The sequence below is a fragment of the Lampetra planeri genome, chromosome 2 (assembly GCF_965212315.1).
Source record: "Lampetra planeri chromosome 2, kcLamPlan1.2.h2, whole genome shotgun sequence".
NCBI classification, from domain to species: domain Eukaryota; kingdom Metazoa; phylum Chordata; class Hyperoartia; order Petromyzontiformes; family Petromyzontidae; genus Lampetra; species Lampetra planeri.
The window spans coordinates 6626914-6647562 of record NC_136108.1 but is presented as its reverse complement, the minus strand read 5'-3'; the positions used below and the strand labels follow the sequence as shown (position 1 = coordinate 6647562).

The 20649-nt window shown below is 41.0% G+C and overlaps 1 protein-coding gene across 3 annotated transcripts; it reads left to right on the top strand.

Moving 5' to 3' along the window:
- The first annotated feature begins 3440 nt into the window (after positions 1-3440).
- On the top strand, positions 3441-18077 carry CASD1 (CAS1 domain sialic acid O acetyltransferase 1). 3 transcript variants are annotated; one of them, XM_078604678.1, is made up of 18 exons: positions 3441-3623; positions 5905-6001; positions 7009-7129; positions 7746-7790; positions 9360-9422; positions 9707-9751; positions 10062-10185; positions 12133-12353; positions 12667-13098; positions 13337-13426; positions 13631-13750; positions 14693-14849; positions 15354-15433; positions 15843-15944; positions 16045-16185; positions 16841-16918; positions 17072-17164; positions 17308-18077. In XM_078604678.1, exons 1-18 carry the CDS (start codon positions 3479-3481, stop codon positions 17572-17574), a joined length of 2421 nt encoding a protein of 806 aa, XP_078460804.1. In that variant the 5' UTR covers positions 3441-3478; the 3' UTR covers positions 17575-18077. The 3 variants fall into 3 exon arrangements, with proteins under 3 accessions (XP_078460804.1, XP_078460806.1, XP_078460805.1); XM_078604680.1 differs by lacking the exon at positions 17308-18077 and having other exon boundaries at positions 16045-16195; XM_078604679.1 differs by lacking the exons at positions 3441-3623; positions 5905-6001 and having other exon boundaries at positions 7007-7121.
- The last annotated feature ends 2572 nt before the right edge of the window (positions 18078-20649 follow it).

Here is a 20649-nt window from a genome sequence, read left to right as displayed (position 1 = left end):
TTGACATGATAACCCATGTTATCAACCCCCCACCCTCACTAGCATTTATTTCCAACATACATGTGCGTTTGCCAATGTAATGTACAACAAAAACTCGGGTATCCTCATGTTCTGGTAGAAACATCCGGAAGTGCACACTGGGCTCTGAGGCAGTACATGGATCTCTCTCAGTGAGTGCAGCACACAGGATCATGGGCAACGTTAACCATCGGTGGCCACCGTGTGGATCTCTGGACTAGCCAGTCACGAATATAATTGATATTGCATAAGTGCTTAAGTACAGTTGCATCACTTAACACCTTACAGAATATGAGCATGGCACTGGTGACGAATAATAAAAACAAAAGAGCAATCAATGGTGGTGGAAAACATGGGAGAAAGGGTACATGATGACACGGCGCATGTCCTGTAGGGATGCTTGAGCCACTCAGTCCAAAACACAAACCCCTTTTCCCCTGGCACATCGAAGCCGAGCCAGTACAAGGCCTTCACGGTACAAGTAATTTTTCCAATGGCAATTTGTTGTGCCGAGTCAAAACCAAATTGCGATCGGCTGGAATCGTATCTGAATCGGTGCACTGTGAGTACCCAGCGCCAGTGCATCTGCTACAGGCATCTCGAGTGGACTCTCGACTCATTCATTGTCAGTACACTGAGAACACCTCCACGTCGTCTACATGCGTTCACGACTTTGCGTGTTGATATGAGCGACACGGCTCTGCTTTTGCAGTGGCTAAAAAAACTGATTTCCTGAGCTGCACCGGCCTCATTGTAACAGCCCCATCGTTGCTCAGTTGTTCAGTGGCAAAGAGGTTTCAGTCGCCAGCAAAAGTATTCTCCAGAAATAATTAAAGTCGCTTCTAGGCCACCAAACAACTGCCACAATCATGCCATCCATCTCAGAAAGTCCCCCAGATAGGCCCCATAACTTGCAAAGCACATCCCTGGTTGCCTGCGAAGAATTCCAGGCACCACCAAGACACAGTCCTAACAAGTCACGATAAAGTGGTGGCATCATCACAGGCGGACTTTAGTAGGCCTAGGTAGTCCTTGTGCGTTCTAGAGAACTATTGGCGCTAACAATATTTCCTAGAAAGCCAATGCGAAAATCTGGGCCCTGGAAGACACTACATTCATATCATGGCTTCGACCCATCAAGACCTAAGAAAGGCATTGGCACCACCCTGGCATGGCACAACTCCAATGAACATCAGGAAAAAGTCCCAGTATGGCCTTAGCACAACTCCTACAGATCCTAAAGAAATCCCAGCAATACCACCACGGAACAAAGTAAAAAAAAGCCATGAAAGAAGAGATAGCAGAGGTGAGCGGAAGAGGGAGGATTGCACCAGGCAGCAGATACTAATAGCTCCAGGCAGAGAGGCAAGCACCTCAAGTTATGTTCCTTCTAGTGATGCTTTATATTGTCATACTAATTGGAAAACTCCCGTGAAGGTGGTTTATGCAACTGATCACCAGACGGAAAACCGGGTATAAACCCAGGTATGCTGCTACTTATAAAATAGTAGCTGTGGCATTGCTGCAGAAACTCCAGTAAGTACAAACTCCATGCTCGTCAATGCAGACTGTGGTCCAAAGATCGAATGCGGTTTTATCACAACTGTTGCCATCACATGAAACGTGTGTTTATGAAATACACTGACGGTGCAATGTTTTCAAAACAGGCTTTAAAAAATGGACAAACATGCCCTGTTAGCAAAACACTGGTGCCTGCCAGGTGCTCATTCACACAGTGGAACACAGTGTTCAGCCCTTTGTAATCCAGAGGCTAATTATGATCCATCATCATCAGCCATGATCAATTCTCTGCCGGGTGAAGGCATCCCTGAGTCGTTGCCATCGATCGTGATTCTGAGATGCAACAATTACACCGTAGATCCTGCAACCCCATCTCAGCAGGGGACGTACCGTATCCTCGGACACGTTCATGCCTTGCTGCCTCTCCGTTATTATTCCTGACCATCGACCATTATTCCATGTCACAGCAATATACATGGTGGTCCAGATGTCTTGTGATCTCAATTTAATTCTCTAAAACTTAATAGATATTTTTAAGTAGGGTTTATTTGAAACATGAATATGTTAATAATAACAAAATTGGGGTCGATTCATAGGGGGTGTCACAAAGCATCTGGACCACCCTGTACATGCACATCCCTGTTGTAAATCTACTGCGAGATGATGGCCTTCCCACCCCTGTACGGGTCGTGGCTGTTATTTGGCCAAACGTCACCAAGTTGGTCAGTGAGGTTAAAAGCAAGAAGCGTTTAATAAAAAAGACGTAGAAGTGCATACTTTGCTGTTCTGAGAAAATAGATTTTGGTGCACTGCCCTCTTCTGCTCATCACATAGCCCTGCAAGCCATTAATGATCATTTATGCGAATGTCACCCAACGCAAGCAAGTCGCCGCCATATTCAGCAGGCAGATTAACGAACATGACCCTTTCTTATTTACAATGATGCACACTGATGTCTCGCTTTTTGTCATTAAATGTAGTTTTCACATCAGGGTACGTTGGACTTCTTTCGCACCGTACGTAGCCGAACGAGATGCGGTTGGGGGAAATCACTTGGGTCTTGGGTCATTTAGGGGCCATCCATTTAGTAGGTACGCAAAAATCTGTCAAAACTTGACCCCTCCTCCCCTCTCTGTACACACGCGGAATGTTTACACCCCCCCCCCCACGAATCCTATAGAACGGCCGATATTCAATCCACGCATAAACGATCAAGGATTAATCATCTTAACGTGTTTAAGCAAACAGATAGTCCACCGCCGGATTATCTAACTCATTTGAAGGCCAATGTAGACAAATTATTATCGAGGCTTCACCCCCCCCCGTCCATAAATGACGTCGCGCACCTAGGGGGTGGGGTCAGACATTTGTGACGATGTGTGACGGGGGGAGGGTGAGAAATGTGACGTCACAACAAGTTCTACTTAATTAAATAGACGTTTTAATAAATGTTTTTCCTACATCAGAGTTTATTTGGGGGGGGGGGGGGGTCAGAGCTTTGTGACGTCATATTTGAGGGGGGTGTGACTTTTTGTGACGCCGTGTGACGATGGGGGGGGGGGTCAAAAATCGCGTGACGTCATTTATGGACGGCCCCTTTCTCCTATGCGTACGTAACGTGTCAGTAGACCCCCCCATACGCAAGCGTACGCATTTGGGTTAACCCCCCCCCCCTCCATGCGTACGTACTAACTGGATGGCCCCTTAATATTGCAGAGGGACCTAAAATAAAAAAAATGTTGAACAAAAGTTGGAGCGGCTTTGCTTTTGGGGTGGGTGATGGGCGAGTAGGGGAGTCACGTGGGGTGGGGGGGGGAGAGAGGCGCGCGCGAGCCGGGCAGGGGGAGGGAGTCACGTGGGCAAGAGGGTGGGCGCGCGCGCGCGGGAGAGTCACGTGGTAGTAGCGGTGGTGGTGGTGGCGGCGGTGACGTCACGCGGCATGGCGCCCTCGGCCGCGCGGAGGCCGCATCGGCGCGGCGAAGAGGCGGCGGCGGCGGCTGCCGCGGGTCTGTGGGCGAAGCGAGCGGCGGCGGTGCTCGCCATCGCCCTGGCGCTGTTCCACGGCGCGGACAGGCACCTCACGGGTAGGAGGGGGTTGACCTGGCGGTGGTGGTGGGGGGGGGGGAGACGCGATGCGACTCGACGCAACGGACCGTACGCGCTGTTGATGCGCGCATTTCAACATCTCCACACACGAGGATGATATCGGCACCGTCACGCCAGACGTTGTTCACACATCACCACCGCAGCAATAGCATGGACAATAATAAACAACACTTAGCAGCCAAATGTTCCACCTCACCGACACGCTGCAATGCCCTCACCATCACGCCGTCGATACCACCAATACCATCAATACAACAACACAGCAACGCCAGGCGCTGTTGTGTTAATAGGGGGGAGGGGGGACGTTGTCCGTGGTGTTGACAGGTTGGACTGGCAATACCCGAGGTCGCCAGTGCGATCTCCCGGCACGGCAGTTCACAAGTGTGGGTACAGTACTGTACTTCCACCTGTATTTGTCCAAGACGTATGGCCAGCGTGGCAGAGAGAGCCGCATACGCTCGAGTATTAAGTTTCAGGTTAACTTGTTTAACCAGGTGACAACTCGAGTAACCAGACTCGTCCCATTGGCAAGAGTAGTCACCTGGGCCAGTTGCGGTTCGTTTACGAATTTGCACCCAGGCCTACGACTCGTTCTTGCCAAAGGCATCAGGGGATATTTAACATCCGCTGTGAGAAAGACGACGCGTATTATGATGATTACCCCCCCCCCTCCCCCAGTAATAAACAGGATGGTCTCTGGATTATAACCTGGAACCTCTGCAACAGGCGTCGGAACGCGCAAACGCTGGGCCATGTCACCATCCTTTAAAGGGGGTTATCTCTCTAGATCCCCCTCGAGTGGGGAGGCCCTTTCGCCAGCAGTGGCACGAACAAGCTATTTGCACGGATGAAAACCTCTACTTTTTCTGTCACATGTACGCCAATGCTGAACACAAATGTCAGGCCCAACACGGCGCACGGAGTTGGGCAACGGTCCCATAATCCACCAATCTACCTTAGCACGTCCACACGAGACGATATTATCGCCCTCGTCTCTCCGCAGTCGTTTTCCCTTCCTCCGTGTGCGCTTGCCTTTTTCTGCCACATGGGTTGTTATTTACGAGCAACAGCCGTCACCACTTCTAGCCACGTATTCGGTCCAAGCCCACGTTTCTTAACTGTTAATGTTGAAAGCTTCAAATCAGCATTGGTAATGTTTGTATTTAACTTCTATTTACCGTAGTCCGTGTATCTCGGTGTAATCTCAAAACATGCATTTATCCATACTTCTTTGGACGCTTTTGTTCATTTTCGTCAGTCCATCCCTATATCTCAGCAGGTATTTCCTCCGGAGACATCGGTATGTTGCTTGACATGAGCAAAGATCAGCATTCCAAAAGTGCTTCAATCCGCTCACATCTGCCTTTTATTTTATCAACATAGCAAAAACATCACTTGGCAGCAAGCAGCAGCGTGGTGCAATGTGACACTGAATGCTTCACTGCTAGAAGGCCCTGGGTTCGATTCCCGACTCGGGTGCCTCTGTGTGGAGTTTGTGTGTTGTGCATTGATTTACTCCCATAGCTAAAAAAAACATTTAAAAAATCTCAATTGGGATGACACAGCAACATCATACTGTGAAAATCGAACCCTCTTGAAACAGTTTTGAGACTCAGGCTTTCGTGGGTAAACAAGAATAAGAATAATGATGACATCAGCATTAATAGTCTCATCAACAATAATGCCATTATTGCCAACATCCACAAAAAGAATGTAATGCTAATGCTGTACCATTAACATCAGCAGCTTAATGAACAATATAATCAATTAACTACAATATCATAATCACCATCAATATAACACGATAATCATCACTATCAATACAGTCAATACTATCACAATACTACCACCATCAAAACGCATACTATGAACACAACATTATTACCACAAACACCATCATGAGCACCATTAACACCAACACTATGAACACCACCACGATCGCCACCATCGTCACTGCCTGAACAGCAGCATCAACAACACCACCACCATAACCGTCACCATCACCACCCCATCCATGGTGCCACCCGTCTTAACAACCCCACCCCTGATGCTGGCCGTACCCCTCAGAGTACAGAGGCATGACCCCACAATCGTGGCTCTGCACCAAGACAAGGGCTCCCCGTTCTTCGCACCGCTATCTAATTTCTCTGGAGCTTTATTGTCACTGTGTTTTTTTAGCCCGTTGAAGTTAACCGGGTTTTTTTTCAAAACCTGGACAGCCCACGTTTAGCGGCCCATGACAGAGCTGCTTGTGTGCAGGTGGAGACACGTGTGCAGGGCTGCTCAATGATGGTCGTTTCCTTGGAGATGAAGTCTGGCAGCCACGGGGCTGCATGATGCACACGTATAGGACAAGGTGACGCACTTATCACGCCATGCTTATTGTACTGTGGTGTTCCATAGATTCACGGATGTGTACACTGCCTCTGTGGTAAAGACTGCTCAACTCCGGATGTCTTTTGAATCGCTTCTTAAATGAACATTGGGCAGTGTTTTCATTTGGTAGCTGAGCCAGTGGCGACAATTACATATTCAGCCATTTGTCATATGACAATCAATGTTTATTTCCAACATAGTTCTATACTTGTTATATATAAGCTCATAACATGTATATGTATGAACGTAATTCCTCGTGTTTTTGCATTTGTTACACCTTCAACACGAATTTATACACGTGTAGTGATGTATATTGAGTCACTATGGCATCTAGCGCCAGCTATTGGAAGAAGAGTGGTACTGTGCATGTTAGCGTCTCTGGCACCAGAGTGTGTATGACATAGAAGCGAGCCCGAAGGGGCATGCTGCTGGTGACTGCCAGAGAGAGGGCACTTCAGGACATGACAGTCTGGGTGAACCCGAGAGGGCACGAGACCAGGAGAGGGTAGCAAGGGGGGCCAAGGGGTGGCGAGAGCGACACGTGACATAAGGTTCAGAACCTTCGAGTAGGATCTAGAAGGGGGTGTGGCCTAGGGTGGGGCCAGGCCACGCTCAGGGGCATAAAAGGGAAGTCCCGAGCGCCGATCCAGGCTGTCTTCTGGAATCAACCCGCCGTGCTACGTCTCCTCGATCTTGGGTCGTCACGTTCGGCATCGTGGGTCAGGCAGTACGTTCCTGACCTGACCCGGTTATGTAGTTGCCCGTTCTGGTTTAGTCGCTAGTGGAAGTTAGCTACCACCTATGTCGTTATCCCGTACGTGTATGTAGTTAACCTGTCGGGGTGTTGGAATAAACGTGTTGCCTCCAAGTTCTAGTGTGTGTCTCCATGGATGCCACTACACCTGTAATGCAATTCTGCATATTCGTCATGCTGTATGTTTTACACTTTGTAACATTTTCATATAATTTGTGTCTCGCACCTTGCAGTGAGATATCAGATTGTTTGAGAAGCAAGCAAGTGACTTTTGTGGGCGATTCAAGAGTTAGGCAGCTTTTCTATGCCTTCACAAAGCTGATCAACCCACAGAGGCGAGATGAAGGTAAAAAGGTATGTCTCTTGGTAGTAATATACAATTTGAATAGTCATGCAGTTTAATTGAAAGCAACAATAAAGAACAGTGATATATGAAACTACACTATAATCACACCATAGTAATAATTTTTAACTCGCTTTTTTTACATTCATAATGCAGTAACTGCTTTAACACTTGGAATGCAACCAAAGATGAAAGTTGTATAAAAAAAAAAGCATGGGCTTTGAATGATATTGCGAGACAGAGAGTGACATGGATTAGGGAGCAAATGGAAAATTACATATTGACTTTGAAGGTAAGTAAGTTGGCTTGCGAAGGCCACCTGGAAAAGATGATGGCCGATGGATGAGACTCAGCCTAAGAGCTTAGCCGTGCGGATATGAAGTGATGAGATCAGCTGTTGTGCTGTGAAGCGAGCTATATTGAAGCATTGTCAGGGCTGAGAGATGGTTTGGATTGTGGTGACGTCATTCAGGAGTGGATACAAATAGAAATGCCAACAATACAATTGTTTTTTTTAAAGTACCAAACAAATGTAAAACTTTTTGTGACTAAATATGATTTCCCATTGAAGAATGTTTTTATCAAATCGCATTTTTAAGTCACGTTTTTTTTTTCCATTTTCCACAGCATACAAATATTACATTTGAAGAAAAACTAATAAAACTGAAAGTGGTAAGTTTCTTTTGTTTAAACGTTTCTAACAAGTGATTGGTCAAATTTAAAGTTTGCGTTGATATAAAAGTGTACATATAATAAAACCTCACTTGTCTATATTATATTCTAATCGTGCCACCTTGCAGCCTAGCAGTGCCTCTGCCTTCGACGCATTTTTGTTTTTTGGTACCATTTCTTAATTTGTTTGTTTTTTTGGTAGTAGGATTTTCATTTGCTTGGTAGTGGCTGTATATGGGATTTGGTTGTCATATATAACTAGCCTTTTGCCCGTCCAAGGACAGGTGTATTGTAGTAAATCTGAAAGTTGCAAGTGAAAAGCAGACCGCGACGTGATATTCATTGCATCAATTCGTGTGCAATTTGTAAGGGCGCGGTGACACAGACCTATATCATTTTAAGGTTATAATCCCTTGTTCATCATGACGTCCTTTTTACTTTGATGTCTCAATAGCGTTAAGGAGATTGCATGACGTGAGGGTTCTGCCTTTGTAGTGAGGGTTGTAAGTTGACACCGAGGAGGGGGGAGGAGGCTCCTCGGCCCCCCATGTGGAGTGACGTCATCTGTTAATTATGAATGGGGGGGGGGGGTGTCCATTTGGAGGTCGTCACCTTATACTTATTATTAATGAGGGGGGCTGTTCGATGTGTAGTGACGTCCCCTGCTCATGATTATTCATGTGGGGGGAGGGTGTTCCATGTAGAGTGACTTAACATGCTCATGATTATTAGTGAGGGGGGCTGGTCGACGTGGAGTGACGTCACGAGCATTGCACACAGACATTCTTGGCTCATTATAGTAGGTAATAATAATGGGGGGGGGGGGGGGTGTCCATTTGGAGGACATAACCTGCTCGTGATTATTAATGAAGGGGGGGGGGGGGCTGTTCGATGTGGAGTGACGTCATTTGCGCATGATTGTGGGGGGGGGGGTACTCCATATTGAGTGTCGTCACCCGCTCATGATTATTAATCAGGAGGGGTGGGGGGTGTCCATTTTGAGGACGTAACCTGCTCGTGAATATTAATAAGGGGGGCTGGTTGATATGGAGTGACGTCACGAGTGTTAAGGACAGACATTCATGGGTGATAGTAGGTATTAATGTACAGCGTTATGGGATGCTATTACCATGAATGACACTATATAAGATGAAAACATTATAATCCGATGTTGCCTGTTCTTCCGTGTATGGATCACTTTCATGTTGTACTGTGCTGATGCACCACAGGTTTTCCTTGCAAACTAGCTGGGCAACTGGCTAGACAGCATTTTCCACGTTACAATTAAACATTGAATTCGAATTTCGTGTTATAAATAATCGGTGTAAATGACTCGGTTTGATTTACACTGTAATCATCGCCCTCTCATTGACAAGCTGATGTCAGTTTGCAGGCCAGTTGCTAAGTTATCTTGTGCCCACAGAGATATCTGCTACTGGCGGTGCCCTCTTCAAATATTTGAGTTGAGATATGATGTAAACCTCTCTTGGGATGCCCTGGCATATTGGGCACTAGATATAAATATAATAAAAATGCCAGTATCTAAAGTTTTATTCATTGTTTTTCCAGAACTTTTTTTGGTACCCGGAAATAAACAGCTCCGTCAATAACCTTTTCAAAGCATGGAATGAGGTGAGCGCATCATTTAATAATCTAAAAAAATAAATCCTACGAAAAGAAGACTCAAATTATTTCAAAATAAATATCTTCTTGATTATTGAATCTAAGGTCTAATAAAATATACAAATACAACCATTGTAATGGACCCATAAAGTACTGTGTGTAATCTTTTTGTAAATGACAACAACGTTGTCGGACCATTTAATGTTTTTAATAAAGAGTTAATTGAAAAACATAAGTGTAAATTTAAATGAGCCACAAGCACACCCTGTTTTGGTATTTTCTGTTTTGTTTAGGACCGTCTACCAAGGCCCGATATGACCGTAATTGCTGCCGGAACTGTAAGTAACATTCAGGAATTTAAAGTACTGTACACATTTTTAGACCTCGTTTGCAATTTGTTAATATAATTATATTATATGTCAATAAAAATGTGCACATCATGTAACTTTTTGGTGATTAATACTTTTTAGGATATATAATCAATCTTGTCTGGATAAGGCAGTGCTAAAATTACTGCGCTCATTTATTAATGTTCATTCTCCGACTTTCTGAACACCGCAACACAGACTGCTTACATCATATGTTCAGACTAACCATGCACGACGAAGTCCACTTTCTCACATGCATGATGAATTGTATGCTTTGCAGTGGTCAATCAAACTAAACAATGGGAGTGAAGAGGCATTGACACAATACAAAATAAATATCACTGCCTTACTGCCTCACATGAAACAACTGGCAGCTGACAGCCCTGTCTACTGGGTCCTGCAAGGTAGAGCTGTGTTTATTGGCATTGTATTGTAAAATTAGTGATACAGAAAGAATGTTGGTTTGTGAATACAACTGTGGTAATGATGCTGGAAATTTTTTTTATTTTCATGAGCGTATAACTTCTAGCTTCTGACAGCTGCAAGATCATCAAGATTATTTTAATGCTCACATGGTTTAGTCTGATTACAATCAGTTATGTTGGGTTATTTTTTTTTATCTTAAACATTATGTACATGCCATGAGAAATACCGCCATCTGAAAACAATGTGTTGGCCAAGTAATTCTAGTCTCTCCCTACATACTGTGGGGATACCTGTGGGGTTCGTGTCACCGTTATAAGTATCTGCAGCTTATAGGAGTGTCTAGAATGCAACATGCATTTTATTCACTTGCAGTACTGCTAATGTTCCGGAGGGGGTGATGCCAGGCTTGCCCTTGGAGGCCCCATCCGACAGTGCTTTATATCTAAACGGACTATTATTCCAGATATGTTTAGAGACATTTTTAAACCAATGTTTTCCAAAATATGTTATGATTTTGTGATATCTTACTTAACAGACTTCTTTAGTATGAACATCATGATGGACCAGTTCATATGTTTCCAATAGAGATTAGTGTAATCTGACTTGATCATAGGTATAACAATGCGTGATTTAATATATATTCTTAAGCTCATAATATATTAATCTAATTATATGTGTAAGAAGAGACGTTTATTTGTATAAGATATGCGTTAACATTATGATGACGTTCACGACTATAAAAAAAATCTATTCTTCAATTGAGGTGCTGTCCTGAATCACTACAAGTCATCAAGTTTTTAGGGGAGTGATACATCACTCCACCTCTAGATGTACGTTATTGCAATATGACCTTTTTTCATATTTTAACAGGCATAGGTAAATTTAGAAGGTACCATTATATTACGCTGACAATATTCCAAGTGAAATGCAGTTGTATTTAGATGCTCTACAAATCCAAATGTTAATGGTATTAGTTGAAACATGTCACTTTATGTATCTTGCATTGATATAAAATATTTTTTGAAAACCCCAATTTAGTCTAGTTTTGTATCCTTCACAGAGGATACATGAGTATTAATAAATGAAAAGGTGCAAATGCATCACGTTAAATGAATGTGCATTAAGGATTTACTTTGTTATATATTACTGTTTAACTAAAATGTTTTTGCTGACAACTCTTACAATGCAACTGCATCTTAAACTTCTGTATACATAGGGGGAAAACATTTACGTTTCAAGAATTTTGAAAAGGGATGGGGGGGTGCATTGTGTATTACAATTTTTAGCAAGGAATGTTACAGGCCACAGAGGGAGGTTGTGGGCACCATGGTGGCAAAATGTTAACTACCTCGCGTGGTATATAGGAGGTCATGGATTCGATCCGACCCTGACGTCTGTATATTTGGAGTTTGCATGTTCTCCCCGTGGTCATGTTTTCTTCAGGTCCTCTGGTTTTTCCCTCCACTTTTAGAAACATGCGTTGAGAGTATTTGGCTGCTGTACATGTCCACATGATAAGCCATTTCGTTGAGCTTTCATTTGTGGCCAAGTTGCTGCTGAAAAAGAGCGACATAGCTCAGTGGGCCTTACCTGGTAAAATACAAATTGTTTATAGTTTAGTTTTTAATAAATGTCATGATATGGAAAGACAGTTGTAGATCAGACAAGAGGAGGAGAGTCTTGAGCAGTGGATCTCAGCAGTGTGGGTGGCCAGAGGAAAGGAAATCCATGCAATATTTTCATTTTCCCATTGAGTGGAGGTTTATGGGAGATTATAACAAGTCTTGCTTTGATGATGATGTGAGATGGAAATAAATGTAGTGCTCTTTAATAAGTACTACTTTAAAATAATGATACTGGCATTTGAGTTGTATATTTTGAAAATAATGTGTTTTGCAACATTATTGGTTCTCTGTCATCTACAGACCCTGTGAATGAAGCTATCCTCTCGGAACGTCGACGAATGATCACAAACGTTCGAATTGATTCTTACAATGAAGCTGTCCTTAACATGTTTGGTTCTAGTGGCACTAACTCTGGTAGTGGTGGCAAATTGTTGGTGTTGAAGGCGTCGCAATTAATAGCACAGGCAGGGCTGGATAAATGCTCTGATGGACTGCACCTCCCTGAGAGTGTGTTAACCACTGTGAGTTTTTTTTATTGTCTCTAATCTCTGTTTTCGAGTTATTATAAATGTATAATTGTTGTATTGCAACTCGTCTTGGGAGATAAATCAATTCTAAATAATAAATGCACTTTAATCGTAAATCTTGCTACAAGTGCAGAACAGCTCGTCATCAACAATACACTGATATAACACTGCTTATAATTGGTGAGGTTCATCGAACATAAACGAACATGTTAATTGAACAAACATGCATAGAAATTTACATTTAGTTGAGGTTAAATGCACGTACAATATTGTAATTGAATGCACGTTGTGTATGTGTACCTGCCAGGATGCCATGATTCTACTGAACGCATTGTGTAACCCAGTGATCCAGCCAGTGGATGGCTCGTGCTGCCTGCCACAGCCACGCACAACACTTGTGCAGCAGGTCGTCGCCTGTGTGTTTGTGCTGTGCGCTTTTCTTAGCGTGGTTTTGCGCACGTGCCATCGTCCACGCAGGGCTAGTGTGCGACCCAGCACAGATGAGGAGAGTGGGGAAGAAAAGAAATTGCCTGTCATCAGCCCACTGTCACCTTCACTCTCCCTGGAGACTGTGGTTCGGCCTGTCGCCAAGCTTGGCCTTATCATGGCGTACTTTTATCTTTGTGATCGAGCAAATCTGTTTATGAAAGAGCAGAAGCACTACAGCCACACTTACTTCTTTGTGCCTGTGATTTACGTCATGGTACTTGGAATATTTTACTCTGATACTGCCAAAGATGTAAGTTAACACTTGTTGCAATGTGCAAATTCATTTTTGTTGAATGGCATTATGAGTGTCCAACTTATAAAGTGATATAATTAAAATGAAGTGAATTGTACATTTTTCAGACTGCAATAATAATGACACCTCTGCAAAACATCGTATCAGGCTCAAGCTTGTATATATTTTAAAAGTTATTTCAGCAATATAATCGCTGGTTTTGCAATTTACATTTGCTGAACTGTATTCTCCACAGAGTTCCATGCTGAACCGAGAACAAACTAATGAGTGGAAAGGCTGGATGCAGCTCGTCATCCTAATATACCACATCTCTGGAGCCAGTGCAGTACGTGTTTAGTAAAAATAATGCCACTTACAAGTCCACTGCATTAAAACAAAATTCACATTTCTATTGTACAGCGTATTCCGCTTATATAACAACACCAACACATTTGCAGTTAACATGCAGTACAATTGATATGCTTTCATACATTTAAAAAAAATTGTTAGTATTCCTAGAAAACTAAAGTGGTGTGCCTTGTGTGTACAGTTTCTCCCAGTGTACATGCATGTTCGAGTATTGGTGGCTGCCTATCTATTTCTCACTGGATATGGACACTTCTATTACTTCTGGAGCAAAGGAGATCTGGGTTTGCACCGTCTCCTTCAGGTAAGGAAATATTTATGGATGTGTTACATTTTTCAGAACATATCTCAAATCGCAAAAAGCGCACACGCCCATCTACGCAACATCAGATGGATAACCTCATGCATCATTCAAAACAGGTCATCCCTCATACACGCATTCATAACCCCTTGGCTAGATTATTGCAACTCACTACTTTTTGGCACACCTCAAACACAGCTACAATGCCTTCAAATCATCCAGAATAATACCTATAGACTAATTTTCAACCTCCAGAAATCATCCTACATCACACAAACGTGAACAAACTGACACTAGTTACCAATCCAATTTAGAATATGCTTTGAAATTATCCTATTAGCATACAAGCAATACACAATTCAGCTCCACCTTACAGAAACCTCACTTGGCTCTGAACCCAAACACTTCTTCCAACCACCAAAAACCAAACACAAAACCATGGGAGACAAATCTTTCTCATATGCAGCACCACACATGTGGAACGATCTCCAGAGGTGTGTTGTTTAGAGTCTTCATAATTTTATATTAACGTTTTAATGTGATGGCGCTTTGAATGGCTGATTTGTGGAAGAAAGGTGGCGACGTATGTACAAAAAAATAAAAATGTACTTGACTTATGCCTCAAATAGCTTCTGCTGGCTAGATGAACCGGAGTATCTTCATCACATTATTTTTACATTGTTATTCATGGTACCTTTTTGGTAGAAACCAACAATGAGTAAAATAGTTGCGATAAATGTTTCAACCAAACCGCTATTGAAAATTTTAAGCATCAACCTCATCCACTTAAATACATTGTAAATCATTTTTTTAATTAAATTTTTGTAATTCAATGTTTTAATGATAGTTCTAAAAAATTGTTATGTATGATGTTCATATTCCTTGTTTCCAGATTTGCTGTGTTCCTGTACAAATATTGTACAGTAATGAGCTTTGTGTTTGTAGGTGTGTTTCCGCCTTAACTTCCTGGTGGTCATCCTGTGTCTGGTGATGGACCGCCCTTACCAGTTTTACTATTTTGTGCCGCTGGTCACTGTGTGGTTTATCGTCATGTTCCTGCTTCTCTCCATTTGGCCTCAGATCAGTGCCAAGATTTCCAATGGTCAGTATAGTATAATGTAAGCCATCCTTGTGAATAAAAATGAAATGCACTATGCAGTCGGCTAATATCAAGGTGCACAAAAGCATTCGTAAATATACAATAATGTTGATTTGTCATAAATATGTAAGTCAATATTGTGACAATCCGGATCTTACATCTTGTATTTGTTGCCTTTACTGAAATGAATACATGACTGAGAAAATGCATCACACATTAAAGAGGGAAACTCAAATTGTACAACTAGGTGATTTAATTGCACCGGATTTGTTATGGTGATACATACACATCCCTGTACAATCATACAATACTCGATAGTAAAATGTGTATTTACATGGTGTATAAAAGCAACCACATTGCAACACTGCAATAATATTGAGTGGCTAATAATGTGTACACTCAGAAAGATTTTTATGTGGGTATCCATTTGGTTGCTTTCATAAATGTATTCATGCTTTGTGGTGCTATAACACTGCATTATACTGTAACATTGTATTGTGTTTGCAGGAAGTGTATTTTTTTACGTAATTTTGATCTTGAAGTTTTGTGGACTCGTGACTTGCATTGTCCTCCTCTCAGCATCAAAGGTTTCCATTTTTTTTTACCTAAAAATTATTTTAAATAAACATAAAGAGGCAGTTATTGAGAACATAGTCATACATATCTCCATTCCTGTTGTAAAAGTTTTAAAATCAATAAATTCACATCTTTGATATATATTGTGCGTAAAGATTTAGCTTCAGTATTGTGTTAATGATTGTGTTTTGGTTTGAGGTGATGACATCAATTTTAAAAACATTTTTTAGTTTTTGAAGCAATGACTGAATAGCTATGACAACATTCATAAATACTCTTTGGTTCAGCATTCATAAACTGTTTGTCAATAAGTACTGTATATGTTTAACCCCTAATGAAGACCACAGTTAAAGTGAAGTAATGTGAATTGATTATTAAAATATAATATTCATTAACTCAACATGCTCTTTTTACCTACAGGACTTTTTTGAAAAGATGTTTTCCTTCTGGCCTTTGTCTGAATTATTTGAACTTAACGGGAATCTAAATGAATGGTGGTTCCGCTGGCAGCTAGATCGTTTTGTAAGTATTTTTTACAAGTTTTTCAAACGCCTCATTTCCTTTGCATTTGCCATTCAGACAGATCTGGATATGAGCACCGTATTAACTCCTGTTTTTTCAGTCGGTGGTGCAGGGCATGCTCTTTGGTTTCGGATACCTCACCCTGCGACGGCTGCAGCTGCTTGGGGACTCCTATGGAGATGGACTGCTTCCCCCACGCCTCTCGCTTACTTTGCTTATCCTGGCCATTGCCAGCCTCACGGTGAGCAATTGTATGTATTTGGAACTTCTTTAGCACCGTACGTAGCCAACCATGCTCACCAGAGGTGTGGGATTTACCTCTAAAATCTGTTTAAATACAGTAAATAATAGTTATATTTGCATAAATATCAACCTCTTATATCCCCGATTGAAAATATGGAATGGTTAGGTCACTTTCAGAGATTAGTTAGGCTCATTACTGGGCATTGAAAATGTATGATTGGCAGTTGATGATAAACCTATCTTTACAATAATTGAACTTCACATTTTATTTGAAATGTGTTTTTTAATCCAAATATTAAAACACTGTTTCCTTAACTCAAAATAGACCTAAGTGTACATTTGTTGCACCAGGGGTTCCCACTCTGGTCTGTACACAACTGGTGGTCCACAAAACTGTTACAGATATTATATATTTTTTCATAATACACGAAATGTTTGACTGCGTGGTGGTCTGCGAAAAATGTTGAGGGTTGACTGGTCTGCAGGTCCCCAGAACAGTTAAGAACCACTAGTTTACACTAAAGTGTTTGGTTCTACACATACATGCAGGTATATTTAAGGAGTGAAATTTGATGTATACTTTTTGTGTAGTCTTTTACAGAAGTGTAAATGTTCTTCTCTCCATAAAGGATATGATTAATGTCTATTTTCAGGGTTTTTCAGTTTGGGCAAGCAAATGTAAGAATAAGACTGAGTGCAACAAAGCTCACCCGTTCATCTCTGTTGTACCAGTGAGTAAAATTTCTGATGCTTTATTTTTCAAATTACTAAATTTGTATTCATGCACTGTTGATAAAATGTTGCTTTAAATGTTTGTTGTGCATTTATTGTCCACAATGCATTTATTGTTTGTTAAGTTTGATGCAACTCTTTCCCATTTATAGATTTTGGCCTTTATTTTTATAAGAAATTTACCAGGATGCTTGCGTCACAAGTACAGCACTTTTTTTGCTTGGTTTGGAAAACTGTCATTAGAGGTAAGACTTTTTTTAAAGAACGCTAACATTTGTTTTAACACACAAATGTAAAAAAAAACTGTGTTGGCATTTTAAAATGAGAAGCGGGTCATGTGATACATTTTCATATTGTTGTTCCCCCCCCCCCCCTTTTTATTTTACAGTTGTTCATATGCCAGTGCCACATCTGGCTAGCAGCAGACACTAAAGGGATCCTTGTTCTGATCCCAGGCATCCCCTTCCTCAACTTGACTGTGACCACGTTCATCTTTACTTGTGCGGCCCATGAGATCTTTGAAATCACCAACACACTGTCACATGTGCTTATTCCTAAGGAGGGTGGTGTACTGTTCAAGAAGTTGTTGTGTGTCGGTGCCGTCCTCCTGGTACTCCTCTTGCTCCACTGGATCCACCAACGGTTGCCAGTCTGATGGGGCTTTTGATTCCAGTCAGAGATGTTCTATGTAGTAGTGATTCTCAACCTTTTTTGAACTGGCATCCCTTTACAAGGGCAATAAAAATGTCAAGGAGTGGGCACGGAACTCCTCAGTAATCCCTTTGCAATGTCAGGGCCTCTTCGTCTTTTTATGAACAACTATATCTATAAATCCCGAGGGAGCCAGAGATCATTGGTTGAGAATCCCCTACTTTATAGGATTTTGAAGTTAAATAAAATCCCAAAATATGACTTTACAGGATGTTCGGTTTAAATGTGGAACATTTCGATGTGCGTATTATTATCATCCATCACTCGAAAAATGTTGCAATTCAGTTTGCATTGTTTGAAAAATATTACCTTTACATTGAGATTACTTTAAATGATGTGTGTGACTGCATGTACCACTAAGCAAATGGCAAGATAATTAAATGTAAAGCACAAGTAAAATTATTAACAGGGGACCAAGTATACTTTGTTGTTCGCCTGTGCCCAAGCAATATACAGACCCATCCATCGTTCCATTGCAATATGGAGTTGGATACATTAATAGGTTTGTGCTTCAAAACTTGAATAAATATTTTGATTGGCAAGTTACTGGACCTATGGAAATGCTCGTCAGGTTTATGAGAGACTACCAACCATTATTCTGATAGCTATGTTTCCATCAAGTGATAAATGTTAGCTTGGTGTGTTTTAAATCGAATGCAAAAGCAGGCATGTCAGACGTGATCAGGCTTCATTGGACTCCTCTTGTGTGTTGAAATAGTACACACAGCCAAACCTATTTATGGGAATATAATAACTTAATAAAAAGTACTTCTGCAGCAACATTCATAAAGGGCATTAGTGAAGAGCGTTGTAAGATAACCCCGTTAGTAAGAGTAAAATACATTTATTTTCCTAATATGCAATTAGCCTGCTTTTTAAAGTGTTTCAGCTTACATAGAAAAGGTATGTCTAATTCATTAATGCCATCTTTGATTTTTTTTTTTGCATCCATGAACCAAATAATTGACTTTTCAAATTTTGAAGCAAAATTTGTTTGACAGTTTTCATCATGCCCCACACCTACTTAAAGATAGGTTACATCATGAACACTTGCCATTTTTGAAAATGACTGGAATATACTAGTTTGATCTACATTGTGCATAAACCAATAATTAACGATCAATAAATGTGAATGCCATTATCGATGAAACAGATTTACAAAAAAATAATTGTATATGAGCCTTATTTTTACATTTTGTGTTTATAGGGTCTATTCAGAGGTTTTCAACTTCTGGTTCTTGCACCCTACCACATTTTCCAGTTTACCAATTTATCCATTGAAATGTTATTTAATGATATATTGCATGCATTTGTTGAATAATAAGTGTATTATTTGGGGGGGGGGGGGAGGGGGCGGTGAGTTCGAGGATTGTAGTTGAGAATCCCTGAATGTCGATGGTGCACAACACAAGTGTTTGAGGCACATTTGTAAAACTACAAAGCTACTGAAATGCAAGAACGTCGGCAGAGTGATTAGAATATTGATGGACATAGAGAGTTTAATGATATATTCTGGTCTTAAACGTCGGTTTCAAAGGAAATTGCTTATGAGAACCTTGGGGCAAATTGTAGTGGTTGGTCAGTTGATGGTTTTTGGGTGCTCTGGTGTCCCATTGTGCACAATCTTTACCCTTTCTCAAGATCCCTGAAAATTTTACAATAGGTTTATATAGTTTATGGGAGCAGCCATTTAACTTGTATATGCTTCCCTCAACAAAGGTTTCAATATTGTACTTTGTTAAAGTACATTCATGGGTTTTTCATTGACTATATGTACATTATAGTCAATGTAGCACATGTTATGTCATTTGCATCCTATGCTCTGAATAGTACTGTATGTATCGCTGATCATTTGTCAAATGTTACACCTGGAGATGTAAACATGTGTAAGCTTTATATATTTTCTAGGCTATTGATCAAGTTGCTTTTGGACTATTTAAAAGGACAGGCTATGAAAAACGAATTACAGTTTGTACATTTTCATTATTTTTGTTTAGTCTGCAGTACAGAATTGGCATTATTTTATTGTCTTTCGTTTCTGTTGAAAGTACATTTGAATACAGAAATGCATTCTAATAACTGTACTGTAACTGATGTGCACTGAAAAGATAATTGCAAGTTTTACATTTCAAGTGTTTATAGGTGTTTTATACATTTAAACAGCGTAAAATCGAATTTGTATTAAGCTTTTTAAAAGCATGAAATGAAATGCGTAACTTATTCTATTTAATAAATAAAATACCGCTTACATGACATTGCACATTGGTAGGTGGAGATGTGAATTATTGTGAGGTAATTTATTATGGCTACGTGGTTATTGTTAAAGTATATGAATTTACATACGAGTTTGGTTGCCTACTGGAGTAGTGTCATGGGAAGCAATTATGTATATCCATTGCGTGTATGTATGGAAGTAATTTTGTACATTACATTTTTTTTCAGGTTGCAATTGTAACCAGACTACTGTAATATTAAATGTGGAAGACTTGATGCGTGGCGTCTCTTTTTGTACTCCAGTGTGCAGTTTGTACTACTGTCCGTTGCTCTCATATTAATAGTCGATTCGTTAACTCATTAAACAATGGAAACAGAAGAACTGTTATGTGGTCACATTTTTTGGGATTGGTCATTTTTCACGATAGTAAATTGCATGTAGTTTATTTGACTTTGCCAAATTCCATGCAAAACCGTTCCTTTGGAATGTGACAAATGAGGTTAACATTCAAGTTGCGCGACACGTCATTTACAGAAAGTGTTTCTAAGACCATTTTAATTAGAAGCACGTCGTGCATTTATTTCACTACAGTATTCGGGACACTTGTTTAATGGGGAACAGAAGAGCACTTGTTCGTTGAAATAATGACCATAACATTAAATGCCCTCCCCCCTAATAATAATTCAGCTCTGAATGTCAACGTAATGACCTATTTGCGCACATGAAAGGGGACAACAGTGTTTTTGTTGTAACGTGTCCCCCAATGTGTGGCATCAGTATCTAGCATTGATGCTACATTTTCAT